The following is a 17,803-nucleotide window of genomic DNA, read 5'->3' on the forward strand; positions in this document are numbered from 1 at the left end:
ACAGTCCTCAAATTTGCCCACATCATATTAATCTATTGTCTCTTGCAGCTTCAATCCTCTAAACTTTCAGAGTTTTCTGGTTCTAATATCTGTTTTTTTAAACAGAAGGAATGGGTGATGCTTTAGATGTCATTACAATGAACAGGTTATCCTGTGTTTTGATGAAAAAAAAAAAGCTTATTTCTCCTTTTTCTCTGCCTAAGATTTTTTGGGTGCTCAAGTCTGTCTTTAAAACCATCCATTTCTTCTCTTCTTTTTAAGTACAATCATTGTTTTTTTGGGTCTCTTCAATTCCCAGTTCGAAAGAAAGCAACAATTATTTTGCTTCAAACTCATCCAGCCCTGAAGATGAGGAATTTATCACCTTTTCTTTGCCAGCCTGCTGAGTTTATTTCTCCAGGTCTCAAAGAAAGCTTTTTGCTTTGCTCAGCTTCACAAAGGTGGGTGTACCAGGGTAGGGAGACAGCTGACTCCCTCCCTGAAAAGCTCCCACAGCATCTGCTCAAAAACACCTCTTGGGATGCAGACACCCTTCCACAGGGCTGTTAAAGGTCTCAGGACAGACTGAAAGTGTTTGCAGAAGTGGGGTACGGAGCTGGCTGGAGTTGAGGATGTGATGAGGGGCATCTCCATCTGCTTTTTATAGACAAGACTTGGAAAAGGTTGGAAACACCAAAAGATTTTGAACCAGAATACTGGAGAAATGCACAGGACCCAAATGTGTGAGAGGAGGCACTAAAAATGCTTGTAGGTACCTACTTCTGTCAGTGGTGGCAAAGGGACATCTGGCTTGGGAATACAGACACCCTCAGCACCTGGGAGCTGATGGAAGAGCAGACCTTGTTGGGTTAAGTTGTCCAACACTGTGCAGGGCACATTTATTCTTTGTTTTAGCTGTTGAGATGCTCAGGGTGCTTATTTAGAGGTTCACAAGCAGGTGGGCAAGCAGGGCCAGCACTGGTGGAGCAGGAGGTGGTGAGCCCCAAGAGCTCCAGGGAGGGACCCCAAGTGTCACTATGGGATGTGAAACAACATGATGCACACACCGCTGCTCTCAAGGTGAAAAAAGGGAAGTTTGTTTTCTGACTCCAACATTTATAGATTTCCAAAACTGACAGTGGATTGGAGGGTGAAAGTGCCACCTCTCCAATGACACCGGACAAACCAAGAGTCCATCAAATTTCTCCTCCTCCATAAAAGAATGCAAGACAATAAGTTATTTACAGAAAGTGTGTGAGAAAGTTTGTTACAAGAATGTAAACATCAGAAGGCTCAGAAAATCATTAAAGATCAGGGCGACAGGACCCCACAGCCCCTCACTGGGGGTACACAGCTGATGGCACGGGGAGGTCCTGGCAGGCTCGTGGCACTGCCCACAGCTCACTCTGCCAGCCTCTTGAGAAACACAGCAGCCCCAGCCCGTGCATTGAAAACTGCATCAGTTGATGTAAAATGAGCAAAATGTTCCTCCTGCTACGAAAGTGAGGTGGCAAATATCACCCAGGCAAGCTGCTGGTGGGGAAGGAACTCTGTATCTTCCAGCATGTGTGGATATAAATAAGCACAGGCTGTGCAGATACTTCAGATGTCTACTAATGCATCTTGTATTTATGTCCGACTTGAAGAGATACAGAGAGATTAGTAAATACTTCAAATTGACAGCACAGACATATTTTCATAGAAAAAAATGATGCTGGTAAGTGGAGAGACTTTTCTTCCTTCCCTTCAGGAAATGGGGAAGAATTGTCTGCACTGATATTATTTCCAATTTTTTTTCTCTCAGGAAAGAAAAAAAAGATCTCACCAGAGATATCCTATTTGTTGCTGATTAGATTTCAGTGTTATTTTTTTAAAACCTCAGATCTCTTAAACCTATAGGGCACCTATGAAATACAGACTCATTTCTTCCAGGACACTCTGCAAAGACCTCTCTTATGTTGCCTGGGCACAATTCACTGTGGATACTCCATTTTTTAGATTGCATTTGTGATTTCTTTTTAAAATCCAAACCTTAAATCTGCAATTTCATATTGTCCTAAAGAAGGTAACCACAAAATAACAAATCCCTATGAGCCTTTGTGACAGTTTGGGAGAAAAAGCTCCATTTATTTGCAAACACTGAAAATATTTTAGTGGTATTGGATTTAACAGGCCAGAAACAAAGGTTCTGGAAAACCAACCAGTCTGATCACTTGGTATTTCCTGCAGAGAAAATAGAAAATAAAATCCCCCAAGTTTAGTAATGAAAGAGCCGCTTCTGCAACTTTGTGCTGAATTTTGTGAAATGATTTTTTACTAAGCACATTTTCTCCTGGACTTAGACCCAGTTTCCCAGAGTAGCCCATGTCTACCAGCCATGAGGGGGATCCTGTCCTTTTCATGCTGAAGCAAATCCAAACTAATTCTGCAGGCTGTAAGATTCTTTACAGGAAGAAACACAAAATTTGACATGTTTTATCAGGTCTTTTAGACTGCTCCTCTCCAGTTGCTAGTTCTGAGCGCTCCATCACCTTTGCCTAAACCTCCTTGCAGTCTTTGGTACAAATACCCACATATTGTGGTTCTGTGGTCCTGCCATGCCTCCTGCTCGTGCAAACATCCTTGTTAAAAGCTAGATAAGAAATTATTATATTGATTTTTTTTTTAATGAGATGAAGAAGGGGAGAATGAATGAATTTTAATGTTTGCCTCTCTTTATAAACACGGTTACGTGGGAATAGAAGGCACACCTCCAGCGCAGCCCAATGCCGCGCAGTGCCTGCTGTGGCAAGTCACGGCGTCCCACCGCAGACAATCCGCTGTCCCACGATTTCTCCCCCGTTAGACGGCCACGCAGCGAGGGGACAGCGGTCCTGTGTCGCCAGCTCCGGGCACGCATCGCCCCGCAGCATCTCTGCGAGCACAGAGCTGCCGGGGGCGATCAGAACGAGGGGCGGCCCGCGGCCCCACGAGCATCCCCTGATGCTGCTGACCCCCTTCGCTCCCGGCACGGCTCCGGGATGCTGCTGACCCCCCTCGCTCCCGCCCGGTGCCGGTGCCGGTGCCGGTGCCCGGTGTCGGTGCCCGGTGTCGGTGCCCGGTGCCGGTGCCGGTGCCGGTGCCGGTGCCGGTGCCCGGCCCCGCTGCCCCCCAGCCCCGGGGCGGTCCCGCCGCCCGCACAGGTGCCGGGATTGGGCGGAATATGCAAATGCGGCGCTGACGTCAGGCGGCTCCGGCCCGGAGAGCAGAAATAGGGCCGGCCCGGCCCGCGCCGCGCACTGCCCGCACCGGCCCCGCCGCGCTCCACCCCGCCCGAACGGAGCGAACCCTGCCCTGGCTCCTGCCCAGGTGAGTGCGGCGGGAGCGACCCGCGCAGCCCCACGCTGTGTCCCCATCTCCATCCCCTCCCGCGTCCCCATCCCCGCTTCCCTGCGCTGTCCGCTCCTCGGGGGCCGGGGGTCTCTCGGTGCCGCCGAGCGCTCACCCCGCGGGCCGGGCCAGCTAACAGGTGTGTGTGCCCGCCGCGGGGCCGGCAGGCGGCGGAGCGGGCGGGACGGGCTGCGCTGCGCTGCGAGCGGAGACCTCTGCGCCGTGCCTCGCGTGTCGCACCGTGGACGTGCCGCCCGTGGGATGGGATGGGATGGGGCGGACGCCGCTGCCGCTCCGGGCCCGCGGTGCCGCAGTGCTCGCCCGGCGGGGCCGCCTTCGGTGGGCGCGGGTTCGGGTCCGGCTTCGGGCGCGGGTCCCGGCGCGGTCGCGAGTGGGGCCGGCGGTTCCCGGCTCGGCCGCCGGGTGGCGCCGGGGGCCGGCGGTGGCGGCCCGGGCCGGCCCGAGCGCGGGAGCGGTGCCCGGTGCCCCGCCGTGCGCTGCCCCAGCAAGGGATGCGGTGCGATCCCTCCGTGTGTCACCTCGGAACAAAGCGGTTTGGAAACGTGCCGTGGGGCCTTTGAAAACCGAGGCGAAATCTCTGCGTGGTTCAGGAGTTTCTTGGTAGTCCTGCATCCTTGTTGGATTGATGCTCCCCAGATTTATTCCGGAGCATTGAAGTCTCTTGGAGAATGAAATTTCAATGAAATGAAATCTTATTAAATTTAATAAAAAGAAATATTTTTAAGTAGCTTTTGCTCAAATGAAAAGTCCGGTTTGTCCTTAAGCATCAAAGCTGATTCCAATGAGCTCCTAATGCACCCAAACTTTAAGTATTTAACTGCAGACAGCTTACTGAATAATTATTCGGTTTCATTATGTCTTGCCAAAACAATTGGCTTTTCTGCTTAATTTTGTAGCTTAGTTCTATAGCATTTAACAAGAAATTATGGATGTTGAAATTATTTTGCCAGCAATGGCAACGCTGCTTAGATAAGGCTGGAGCAATTGGAAAGGTTGATGACAGGAACTAAGGACCAGATTCTTATCTGGTTTTAATAGCATCACTTTGAACAGAGGTAATAGTTATGTCCAAGTGTTTTCTTTTTGCTATAGTAACAGTCAGAACTTCACATAATTAAGTTCAGCCTCTTTCTGATGTGAAGCTTGTTGGAAATTATTGAAAGGCATTACAAACCAGTAATTTCTCAAATAAGCTGCAATTTTAGTAGTCCTGAAACAAAACCAATAACTGCTTTTGGCAAATTTTTTAATCTCATTGTGGTCACTGTAATTGAATTTGTAAAGCTTTTGTTACGGAGGAGAAAGTTGTGGGATCACTGCAGGATGTGGTTGTTGCCTGTCACAGAAATGCTTTAAACAGTTTGTGCTGTTCTCCACTCAAATGACCAAGATGCTTGGTCCCTGTTGTTTTTCAAGGTGACCCTTTTTGCTTGAGTAGCTCCCAAGCCTGTACCCTACAACCTGTGCTTGTTTTTGGCTGGCATCTGCTTGCTGCTCTTCCACTGGAGACATTGCAGCCATTTGCTTGAAATTGGAGGCTCTCCCTGTGTGTTGGTGCCTGCCCAGACACATCTGGCCTTGGGATGGGTGTTTTTCTGTTGCCATCGTGTTTGAGCTGCTTCAGATGACAGTGCATAGCCTGGTGCTGCTGCACTTGTGATTCTTGCTAGAGCAGTGCCAGCTGCAAGGAAAGCTGCTCTAGCTCAGAGGAGGAAACCACAACCTGCAGGTAAACTTCATGGCTTTGCATAGTATATTCTTTATCAAGAGCTAATATTTATTCTTTCTTTTGAGTACAACTGCTTGTTTTATGCAGACATTTCCATATGCAAGCTTTGATTTCTCTGGACTGTGATCTCCTTACAAGCTCAAATCCAGCAAATCTGTCCCTCCCTTGAGTGAGGAAAGGAAATGGATAGTAAAACTTGCCTGAGCTTACAGGGGTGGTCTGGATCTATTCAATCAATTTGAGTTTTTCTGTTGACTTCAGGGAACTTGGAGCCTGCAGTCTGATAGTGTATTTTATGGTGTAGCTGCAGACTGGGTTCTGCAAGGAGCCTTCCCTTTAGCTCAGGGTAGGGCAGTGCTGAGCTCTGGTTTAGGATGCCAAGTGCCATGAAAATGCTGTGTGACTCCAGAGTAAGCTCTCTGTTGATATCTATGGTACGTATTTGTTGCTTGATTGAGGCTATTAAGATATATAATGTGTATTAATGTGTCCTCCTCTTACTGTGACTGAGAGCAATTAGTGTGCTGTCAGCATGCAATAAAAATAAGCAATTTCTAAACTGACTAAAGATGATCTAGAAATTCTATTTATAAAGCAAGCAGAGTTTGTATCAGGTAGAGTCTGCCCTTTCAGTTTTATCAGTGTTACAGATCCTAATACAGATACCTTAGTGCTTTCTGTCAGTTGTTTATTAAATATATGTTAAACTAGTGATTTCCCTGTTTTGCTCCAGGATTGTAATTTCAGGCAGGATATGATTCAGAGGTCTCTAGAACTGCTATGTTATTTGTAGTGATGGAATCAACTGAGTGCTCAAAATACCTCTATTACTGGGAAAAAAAAAACCCCAAAACCCTGTGAGAAACAATGTTCCTGTGCAATAGCAATTCATAAAGTAACAATGTACTTGTCTCTTATTGATGTAGTGACTTTGGTTTATTAAATATTTATTTGTAGCCCCAGTAACATTACATCTGAGGTTCATAATTGGAATTTAGAAAGACTAATAAATTTTGATTTCATCCTGAATGCTGTTCGTTCAGTGTGTTTACATTAGTGCCAAGAAAAGGCATTGCCTGAGCTCTCTGGGTGCTGTTTGCTGTGCTCAATCTACTGGTGGTGTGTCTTTGAGCAAACAAAATACCTAAGATTGTCACTGCTGGTGTACATGGCCACGGCTCCAAAATTAGGAGTGATGCACCATGGCTTGGATGTACCCTGTGGCAAATCCATGGCATGAAAACACTGTAAAATGCATCTTGTCAAGACAAGGTATGTCATGGTGAGTTAATTCAGCTTGGCTGGATTTGGCCATTAGCAGGTAACCCTCCTTGTTGATGTGCATGGCTCCAGCCAGGCAGCAGCCTGTAGAAATGCTGTCACTTCATTAGGGGTCGTTATGCTTCATTAACGGGTCCGTTTTAGCCTTCCTCAGCCATCTCAGAAATGGTTCCAGGCCTGAATATTCCTTTGGTATTTTAATTGTAGAAAGTAATGACACAATCTTGTGTTATTGTTATGGAGGAAGCACAGCTCCTGTTCGAGCTGGGTTGTGGTGTGTGGAACACAGGAGTTCCTTTTGACACCACTTTGAGTAACTGCATTGGTGTTCTTTCCAAATTCATTAAAAAACTACACGAGACAAGAACCACTGCTCAAAGTGCATGCAGATTTAGTGAGAATCCCTCCAGTTCCCCACAGATGATGTGGGGCTGTGGTGAGCTTTTGCCAGGGAGATGGTGCTGCTCCTGAGTGGAGTGTGTGTGGGAGGGATTGGAAATGTCTCTGCTTGGGTCAGAGGAATTGGAGTGCAGAAATCAGACCCAGGTAGGACTCACCTCTGTCATGGCTGGAGAAACACATCAGCCCTCTTCAGGACAGGACTTACTTTGTGTCTTTGTAGTTTGGGTGTGTTTGGTGACCATCTGGGCAGTATCCTCATTGGGAGGATGATGACTGTCCCTGTGTGCTGGTGTGAGCTCTCAGTCCTTGCTCACCCCACACACCTGATTGTAGCCAAGGGGGCTGCCAGTGGCTGTGTCTGCTCAAGGCAGTGTCCCCCTCTGAGTCTGAGGGGAATGATGATATTATTTTCTGTCACATTGCTGGGAGCCTCCAGCAGTCAGAGAAGCAAAGGTGTGTGTCTGGCATTTTCTGAAAATCTGCTGAGGGTGCAGGTGTGAGTCCCTGACTGTGAGTGACCCTGTGCTGCTGGGGGCTCTGGAGAAGGGATGAAATTTGCCCTTTGGCTTCTGCAGTACCACAGGACTCTATTTTGCTGTGGTTTGCTTTTGGCCACAATCATTACAGAAATCCCAGGACTCTGTTTCTGCAGGTGCTGTGTGGCAGCAGGTTGGGAACAGCATGCCCTGAGGAAGAGAGTTTTGGGGTAAAATAACTACATTATGGGGATTCATTGCCAGTACACTGGAGTCTGTAGAGCTCTGTGGGCACTGAGTGTGGATGGACACTGTCAGCTGAAGCCTCTGTGTTGCCAAACCTGAGCTGGGTTTTGTTGCAAGATGAATGTTCTATAACTGTTCCTTTTTGTTTTGTTTTTTTAACAGACTCGAAATGATGCCACCAAGGAGCTTTTGGTGCTCTCTTGTACTGCTGGGGATTTTCCCACTGGTCACGAGGGGATGGATGGATGTGGACCAGAGCAGGAGCCTGTATTCGGATGTGGGGAGGTTGCATCAAGAGGTACTGTACACCTGCTGCTGCTGCAGCTCTTGGGTTTCTGTTCTTGGGCTGTGGGCAGGCTCTCCATATTGCAAACAGAAAACAAGTGTGGGCTTATCGGAATGTATTTGTATTAAACACCTCCTGAGGAGGTCAGTAAATAGAAACTCTTACACTTATTGGGTTTATTGACATCATCTGGAAGTGAAATTATGCATCTGGCTGTTGTGGAGATGCTGTCTTTGCCCCAAAGACTTTATGGTGTGCTGTGTCCTGGGGCTGCTGACATCAGTGAAGCTAAATTTAACAAGAAAACTGTCCTGGCTCTTCGCTTGGGTCAGTGGACATTTAGGTGAAACCTAAAAAAAGCTCTTTTGAAGGAAAGCTGAGCCATAGGTGGTTCTGAGAGAATCAGCAAAATTCCTGCCCAAAGTGTTTTCCTCCAGACTTCCTGATGTGACACCTTTGTGAAGCACAGAGGAATGGGAAAGGGAGCAGGGAACAGTGACTGTAATGAGTAGAAATCTCTTCCACCCCAGAGCCCATCTTGCTGGGGCAGGACAGCATTGCCTCCTCGGGGCTCAGTGCTGCCCTCAGGGAGTGCAGAAGCAGCTGAGCCTGTTCCCAGTGCTGAAGGTGACAGTGCTGGCTGCTGTCACAGGGGTGTGCATAGAGCAGTCCCTGTCCCAGCAGGACTCTGGATTTCTGAGCCAGAGCTCAGCACTGCTTGTGGCACAGATGTACGCTCAGATTGTCACAAGTCTCAGGCTGAGACGTGTGAATAAAAGCCACAAAAATCTGGAACTGTGACTTTGTTGAGCTGTAAATGATGAATGAATGCTGAAACAATTTTAGCTATTTAATTAGTTCCTGTATGTTCCCTAAATGGTTGCTCAAATGTCTGAAAGTGAGAGATGGTGCAGAAGGACAGGAAAAGGACACTTGGCTATTTTTTAGCTGCCATTGCCTTGAACACTTATGTGCTGGCAGACACATCAGTCAGTGCCAGGCTAATGATAAGCCCTTGATGGATTCATGTTGCAATTGGATCTATTTAAACCTCGGGATTTGGTTGTAGTTGGAGGATCCCATTTCTCCCAGTCACACTCTCTCTACAAATACCCAGTTATCTGCATTATAGTTTAGCCAATTAAAAAAGTGCTTTTTGCTGCTTAGAAGGGCTCAAAAGTAATTTCAGTGGTGTTGGATGTTCTACAGCTGAGAGGTCTGTTTCAGGTGTATTTTATCCTTGAGGTTTCCAACCTCTGCTCTGTGAAAGTGAACAACAGCCCCCTTCCACACCTCCACTGTTATTTTGCTGCTGTGTAGGGTTAGGTAGTACACTGGCACTTTGTTTAACCTGTTCTTGCAGAATCTCTGCTCAATTTTCCTTTTTTATTAAAAAATATTAAATATTTTGCATGCTTGTGCAGGTAAAAAAAGTCTCATTCTTTACTAATGCACATTAGTAAAGAATTTTTAAGAAAGTTGCTCTGAGGAATTAAATTCATTACTCAATTTAATTTAACATAAATAATACAATTATTATATTACTTGAAAGACATTAATTCATTTGATCTTTCTCTAAAGACCATAATGTTATTGTACCAATTACTTGATCTTGCTTGAGGTGGAAGGATCTCAGCTAAGAATGTATTTGCTCAGGTTTGCACAGAATTTAACAAATGTGAATATTAAAATCATGAATGTACAAAGAATGCAGTTAAAATAGATTCAAGAAATGTAAGTTATAAATCAGATTTTTGAAAAAAGTATCTGTACAGAAAACTTGTTTCCACAAGGAATAGTGTTTATACAGTGTGGCACCAAACACCAAAATTAATCTGAATGCTCTGAGCATAACTTTCAGATAGGTCAGTGAAACTGAGATAATCACCTTTTGAGAGTAAACAGCAGTTACTTTCTCTTTCAGAAAATAGTTTATCCATAATACCTTTCTAGTCACTGAAATCCTTTTCTAACATTATAGGGCTTTGTTCAATTTGGACCTCCCTATCCGTGAGAAGTTTGTTAGGTTCCAAATTTTATGGTTTGATTAATACATAGATCCATTAATATGCATTAAAAAGATTAAATCACAACTAGAAATGCTCCTAGCAAGTCGCTAAAACTGCTTTAAAAATGAGTAAAATGTTAATTTGCAGGTCAAATAATTTTGAAGTCTGCTCTGATGGAAAATTCCTGTGAACCTCATCAAAGCAAATACGTGGGTATGGGTCACTGACCTTCACTAATACTTGTTCTGATCTACATAGGAACAAGTTTACTGAATCAAAAACATTGCTTAATTTATGTTCAGATTGCTAAATCAATTTCTCCATGGTATGTGGTAGAATTATTGCAGCTGTGCTTTGAATTTATTAAAGAAAATAAGACTACAAGGTTTTCTGATCAGAAACCAACCCTCTAATATAAAAATTGTGTGTGTTTTTCTTGATGTGCAGCCCTTCACCCCTCAAGTTTATGGGGTGTTCCCGAGAAGAGCTTTCTTTTCTGGAATATTGTTAGTCCTGATTAGAATAGTTAATAAATGTGTATATGCAGTATGAAATTCCAGTTTCAATGAAAGAGCTAAAATAGAAAACCTAATTTAGAAAAGACAGCATTAGTGTTTGACTGGAGAGCTGCAACATTCCTGGTTTGTATTAATTTTGGAGACTCCTGCTGTGTTGTGTGGAATGTCTCATCGGCTGGTTCCAGGGGTTGCTGGAAAGCTCTTGAGGCTTCTGGGCATTGCATGTGGACTTGGGTGAAGCTCCTCAGGGCTGGACCATCACGAGATTAAATCCTGTTCAGTGGAATGTAAGCCAAAGTATCAGATATGTAGAACTTACTGCTCTGGAGTGTTGGTTTTGGACAAGTTTTTGCTTCTGCCTTCAGTAAGTCTGATTGCATGTTCAAGTTGGATGTTCTAGAGGTGACTACAATTCATGGGCAGCTCTGTGCTGGCTCAGAAGGGCTTTGGGTATCCCATGATACACCAGGTGATGTGATCTGGGGTCACCTCTTCCTTCTAGAATAGAATTCTCAAAAAATGCAGCTTTTTGAGTCATTGCCAGTGGTAGTGAAGAGAGTTTCCAGTATGAGCAGAAAAGAGACAAACAGTCTGGATCTGAAATAACCCTGGAGTTTGGGTTTGGAGGAGAACTTGGCCAGGAGGTTCTGATGGAAAGCCAGCAGTGCTGGTCTGCTCAGTCTCTACCACGTAATCCACACCAGTTGCTCAGGCTGATTTTTTTCAGCCCCCTGATGTATTTTGCAAAGCATCTGAAATTTAACAGCCAGCTTCTCCCATTCCCTGCTTTCTCTGTGAGAGGCTGATTTCCTGTGCATGCTGAAGCCAAGCTGGTTTTGCCATGGTTCTTAGGGCAGAGCTTGCATCTCCTTTTGTGAACCTAAACTGAGCAGAGCACTGCTGCAGGTCTTCATCAGCCCTTCCAGGAGCAGAGCTCCTTTTATACATCATCACAGAGCTTCATTTTGGAAATTTAAATTCTGTGTTATGTTTTCTGGGGCACTGCTGGTGGGTAGCTTTGAATAATATTGTCCTAGCTTGGTAGTGTGAAAGTGGAGAATAATTCTGTTTTGTGGTACATGGGGAGTTGTTTTGTGCTGCATTTTTAAGTGCTTGGATGTCACCAAGCTCCTGAGCAGTGACAGTAAAGGCTGGCAGGAATTCTGCGGTCTGTTTAGGGCTACAGAACCATAACTGCTCTGTGGTTTCTAGAAATACTTAATTGCTTTAATTTGCCTTTCATGCTGTGCTATTTTTGCCACCCATCCTCCTACTTGAGGAGTCTCAGGAACCCATGCAGAGCCCCCACGCTCCTGTGGGGAGAGGAGCTGTGTCCCTGCGGAGGCTCCTCTGCACAGAGCTCACAGGTGATGCTCCATGGGCTCATTTCTCAGGGCACCTTAACCTTCTTCTTGCTGGCATTTGGCAGGTGTTGGCTCTGTTGGCTATCCATTGGTTTTATTCATTAATTGATACTTGAATGAGAACACAGATTCCCATCCCTGGAGGTGTTGAAGGCCAGGCTGGATGGGGCTCTGTGCTCTAGTGGAAGGTGTTCCTGCCCCTGGCAAGGGGTTGGAATTGAATGATCTTTCAGGTCCCTTTGAATTTAAACCATTCTGTGGTTCTGTGGCACCTGGACAGCTCAAAATCTCCAAGTATAAATGTGCAGCAAACAGCTGGATCAGACCAGCCCTTCAGTGCCCTCATGCCCAACTGGAATCCAACCTTTCTCTGGAGTCCACTCACAAGCCTCAACCCTGCTTGTCTAAGAGTATCAATTATTGCTGAAATTTCTAGTTATATTCAGATTCTTAAATGATGCATCACTTACTGCTGCATATGAAGATGACAGTAGGTTATTCTGGGCAGCAAGGGATTCATAGGGATGATTTTGGGCTCCTTCCCCCAGCAAAGTCATGTTTCCTAATCTGACAGACTAGGAAGGGATTTCTTTCTGAAGCAAGTTAAAAAATTGCGAAGGCTTTTTTTGATAAAAGCTTTTTGCATCTAATTCGAATACAGACGCAATTTCAGAGGATGAGCTTGGAATAAAACAGGCACAGTGTATAAATTTTATATACAGTTGAAGATCTAATATCCTGGTATTTATTTTAACTGTTAATAATAGTAATGTATTGTCTGCCATTTGAGTGTTCTTCCTGCTTTTCAGTTTGGAGAAAGGAAGAAAATCAGATTTAAATTTAAGTCTATACTGTGCCACAGCCCACTGCTGCTTCAAGCATTAATGAAAGTACAGGGAGACAAGACTTAAGTTTATTTTTCTATCACTTTGGGATGTAGTGATAGTTTACTCCTTTTTACCTGCATTTCTGTGGTATCTCTAACAAGCAGTAATTGCTTTTTTGTAGAGCATCCTAAATCTTAACAGGTATCTTGTCCCTGTGGAGATGAGAAGCTTTTGCTCTGAGTGCTGGTTACCAGAGCATCTGCAGCTCAAGGTGCTGTGGAATATTTTGATAATATTTACATTAGGTGTGTTGAGGTCCTTCCTCTGCATCCCCAACCTCCCTCTCCACTTTCTTCTGTGTGCTCAGAGGGCTTAATAAATGTTGTATCTTACAGGATGCTCTTGAAGTACTAGAAAATATGAAATTTGGAAGAAGGCAGTCACTGTACACTGGAGTGACAGCAGATAATTAGAAGAATTTTGGTTTACGTGAGTGGTTATGTCTCAATAGTGTCAGGGATTGTCAAGATGCATCTAAAGCACAATCTGAAGATGGAACTCACTTGTTTGCCATCCCTTACAGAACAGAAATCCTGCTTTCTTTGTTTTTAAGCTTCTGTTAGGGTGCAGTGTGAGATAGCTCCTGGTGCTCCTGCACTGCCCATTTTCCTGGGGGCTGTCACCTCCCAGCCAGGAGAACAGGTCCCTGCTGCTGCATGGAGCAGTTTGTGGTGCATTGGGTGTTACTGACCTTGGGTTTTGGATGCTTGGATGCTGTCTCTGGGAGCAGAGGGATGTGGGCTCGTGGCTCTGTGCTGAGCTGTGGCACTCACTGACTGCAGGAATCAAATTTCAGGAAGTTTTTCTCATGTCACAGTTGAGCAACTGTGAAAAATCATACTGAGATGGGGAAATGCTGGTATGATTGTGAAGAAGAGAATAAGACCAGAGTAAATAATGTTGCAAAAATGAATCAAGGCAATCTTAAGTTGGTTTTGATGTGATAGAGAGTTAAACTTTCTCATATTCTGTTCAGAAGCCACTCTGCCTTAAAAGACTAAATGTTGAACAATTTTTTTTTCCCAAATGTAGCATATTATCCCTTTGAAACAAAGGTTGTAGCATTAGTTTTTAAAGGAAGGCAGTTTTACTTGAAGTACTTTTGAGCACCAAGCAGGGCAATTCTCAGCTTTTAGATTAGAAAGAATATATCCACAAATTTGGGATTTCTAAAACAGCTGTCCCATGGGCTTCCCCATCACAATGTGGAAATTTATGGAGCAATACCTGGGTTTCTCATCTGGAGTCCAGAGCTAATAATGAGTAAAATCAGAGATGCAGTAATTATCTCAATTAGCTGCCGTATGGATGAGCAGATGATGCTGTGTGATGTGAGACATCAGAGTTCCTCTGTGTTCATACCAGACAGTACAAATCTAAATTGCCACTGTCTGCACTGATAGCAAGCTTTCTCCAAACAGCAGCATGTGATCTATTTTTTCCTCATGCCTGATCAAAAAAAAAAAAAAGAGAGAAAATGCTGATTGCCAGACTAAGCTGTGTATTAGTCATATACTGTGCTGATGCTTCAGTCCCCATGCAGTGTCCCAGCAGCCCTGTACTGAGTGTCATTTCATAGAATGGTTTGGTTTGGGTCAAAACTTGTCTAATTCTACCCCTCTGCAATAGGCAGGGATGCCTTCCACTATCCCAGGTTGCTCCAAGCTCCATCCAACCTGGTCTTGAACATTTCCAGAGATGGGGCAGCCACAGCTTCTCTGGGCACCCTGTGCCAGGGCCTCACCACCCTCACAGGGAGGAATTAATTCCTAATATCTGATCTAAATCTGTCTTCTTTGCATGACCCCTCACTGGAGATAAGGAGGAGAAGGCTCTGAAGGGAGGAAAAAAATCCATGGCATGGTGATCTATTAATAGGAACAGCCACTTCTTTATTAATTTGCTAAATGAGTTAGGACTGTATATTTGGAAATTGTGCAGCAGTTAGGCTGATCCTGAGAGCAGGTCCCTGGAGACCTGGAGTGTGCAGAGGTAACATCTGATTTATTGTGAGACCCAGCAGGAGCCCAGCTGCAGGGACTGGGTTTGATTTATCTGCTTGCAGTGCCTTGTCTCCCACAAAGGGTCTGGTAGGGCCAGCAATGCAGGGAACTTGTGGCTCTGGAATGTTACCTGTTCTTCTGCATCTCCTCTTCTGCTGCATTAATTGTTTTATTGTTTTTTGCTGCTGATTGTGGGTTTTTTTTTGTTTTGTTTTTTTTTTTTTTAAGTTTTGCAGTTATTTTTTCCCAAGTCTCCTATATAAAATTTTAGTTATAAAAAGGGTTGCATTTTTACTAAATCTAAATCAGTATTAAAGGGCAAGAGACTGAAACTATTGCAAGGTTATCTGATGGAATATTGTGCTTGAGGCAGTTGGTATCTGCTTTGGTGATCCATGCTCAGCATCATTCCCTACTGGGATCAGAGGCCAGGACAAACAGGGAATGTTCCTGTTTGGGGAAATGCACAGCCATGTGAAAATCTCTCAATACTGAATTCATCCCTGGAAGTGTTCAAGGCCAGTTTGAACAGACGTAGTGGAAGATGTCCCTGCCTGTGGCAGGGGTTTGGAACAAGATGAGCTTTATTGTTCCTCCCAACCCAAATCATTCTGTGGTTCTGTACAAAACAACCCCAAAGTGCTTTTGCTGCTTGCATCCATTGCTAATGACCACAGGAAAACCTGTTTGTGGCACACTGGCTGCCAAGCACTGTTTCATGTTGCGTATTCCCTCATGTTGTGTTTTAACTCTGCACAATGAAATTCCCAATGCTCCGTGTTTGTTATGAATGAAATTTGATTTATCATTAGTGCTCTGCTCATCCATGGACCCATGACTCATCATTAATCAGGAGATATAACATAAAACAACTATTATGCCTTGGCATTCCTTTTGTAAGAGCAGAAAAGGGCTTTGTGCAAAGCAGTTGTTAAATGGCATCAGGTTCACACAGGTGTTGGTACAACAAATTTGGTAAGTGGCATTGGTACAACACACTGCAGCTACAGGGCAGTGAAGCAGTCTGACAGCAGCTACTGAACTCTATTTGATTTTGATTTTCACCCCTCCTAATCCAGGTAGAAATAGAAACCTGATGACTCTGGGGTGTTGGTCTTTTGGAGATGCAATTTTTCTATAGCTACATGTCTGGTGAAAGGCAATCCTGAAGCAAACATACTGCATTGATTTCCACATAGTGATTAGGTACTTCAGATACAGAACAGAAGGACCTTTCATTCTGTACTCAATTGACTAGCATTAAAAAGTAGGAAATAGGTGCTAAAAGTGAACCTTGACAAATAAAACTGTTGTATTGCTCTAATGAAATGCTATTTTAAGCAGTACATGAAGAAGCTTTTTAGAAGGAATGGAAAATCCAAAACAATTTTTTCCTTCAAAGCAGATGATTTATGCTCTGATAAAATTAGATTTTTAGTTAAAGGAATTTGCAGTCATTAAATGGTGCCCATGAAATAAGTCTCATTTATAACCATCTGCTTTATGGCTTCTGCAGGAAAGTATTCCTCAGGCAATGCATTCAAGAACTTTGGTGTCATTTTTATCAAAATAGTTTGGTTCTCTACGGGTAACACTATTAAAATCTTTGAAACCTCTATGTGATTTTTTTTTTTTTTTAAGTTGAGATCAGTATCATCTTCAAGAGAAGCCTACCTGGAGCTGCTGCCTTTTTGCACTGTACTTTAAGCCCTGCTGTGGCTGCCAGGCATTTTTCCTTTTTTTTTTTTTTTGTCTACCCTCCTGAAATCTTGAGCATTCTCAGTGTCATTGGGGGTTTCTCTGGGGAAGGGATGTTTTGGGGGACGCTCCAAGTGCTGTGTTTTCCCAAGAACAAGTGATGGTTTGCAGCCTGACCTCGTGTTCTCCCACTGCAGTTCTAACAAGCTTTTCTTCTTTTTGGATAGTTTATATTCATCAGAGCTTACAATTATAAGGGGAGCAGAATAAAAGAAGGGAAACTTTGAAGACCATCCTTTGTCTTTCATGATGTCTGTGCGGACATGGAAATAACAAAAGGGCATTTTATAAAAGTGAGATGAGACTTGGATGTTTGTTTAATAGAGCCTTGATAGTCTATTTCCTTTTGATCAATATAATAGTTGTAATTAGTTTTAGTATTTCTAAGCTTTTGAACTGCAGAGAATTCAAACAGCTTGTTAGTGTGAGGGGCTCTGGGGAACTTTAAAAGTATTCTCCTCTTTTGCATATATTGCATGTACACAGCCCTAATGATAGCAGCTGTAGCTGAGGTTTTTTATCCCATGCCCCACCTCTCAAACTAATATTTTGAAAAGCTCAGAGAGGTCCCTGGAGTATAACTGCCTGCATAGCTCAGAGCTCTGCTACATAAAGAGGATAAATGCTTTGAAGTCTGTATTAATCCTGAATGCCATTTTATATATTGCTGAAGATCACCGAGGTGGTATCCTACAGGGAATAATGACAGTATTTTTATAAGCAAATACCCTTTTTTTTTTATTATCCTCTTCAGCTGACTTGAAGGGTGCCAAGGAGGCCATTCCTGGTGTTCTGATCCTTCTCTGATGTGGTGGAAGGTTTGTTTTGGGGAAGGCAGCTTTGGTGTGTGAAGGAAGGAGCAGCAGCATCTGCTGCCTGCACAGGGGATGACAAAGGGCAGAATAAACTGTCACTGTGTTTGGGCAGGACATGGGTGATGGGAGGTGGCCCATGGGCTGGAGGAGACCTCAGCTGTGGCTCTGTCCTGCCCTGGGACTTTCCAGAAGGTTCTGGAAGGGGGCAGGAGGCAGAAAGAGGCATTTCTGTGTCAGTCCATGGGGACCTGCAGCACAGCAGCCTGTGGTGCCCAGGGCCTTTCTCCTCCAGGCTGAACAACCCCACCTCTCTCATAACAGAAGCACTCCAGATGGTCCCCACAATTCCTCTAGTTCTAATACTGGCTGCAAGAAATAGCTCCAATGATGGAAATCTGGACGTATTTGTAATTAACCCATAAATAGTGTTACTGCGTGGAATTAAATATTTATTCCTCTGAAGCCTCACCATTAGTATAAGCAGATAGTGTTGCCTGGAAATGCAATACCTTTAGAAACAGTGTTGTTTTAAAACAAGTGTCTATATTAGAGATGGTTGTGATGATTTGCAAAAAAAAATTACATGCAAAAATATGATGTAGGTGTGCATGGATTGAAATGAGCATCAGCTTTAAGCATGAGTAGTCCAGTGGCTTTGAA

At 44.2% G+C, this 17,803-nt stretch overlaps 1 protein-coding gene across 4 annotated transcripts in view; it reads left to right on the forward strand.

Annotated features, from left to right (window-relative positions):
- Positions 1-3,257: 3,257 nt before the first annotated feature.
- The window catches only part of FSTL4 (follistatin like 4), a 208,126-nt gene continuing 193,580 nt past the window's right edge, over positions 3,258-17,803 (forward strand). For 2 of the 4 annotated variants that reach the window (XM_054287914.1, XM_054287917.1), the window contains exons 1-2: positions 3,258-3,327; positions 7,666-7,801. In XM_054287914.1, coding sequence (XP_054143889.1) covers positions 7,673-7,801 — 129 coding nt within the window. In that variant the 5' untranslated portion in view covers positions 3,258-3,327; positions 7,666-7,672. Of the gene's footprint in view, positions 3,328-3,465; positions 3,488-5,077; positions 5,099-7,665; positions 7,802-17,803 lie in introns of those variants that run through there. The other 2 variants (XM_054287915.1, XM_054287916.1) reach the window with 2 other exon arrangements.

Source organism: Melozone crissalis, unplaced genomic scaffold, assembly GCF_028551555.1.
Source record: "Melozone crissalis strain CALT ecotype California unplaced genomic scaffold, PUWL_Pcris_2 ptg000061l_1, whole genome shotgun sequence".
Lineage (NCBI taxonomy): Eukaryota > Metazoa > Chordata > Aves > Passeriformes > Passerellidae > Melozone > Melozone crissalis.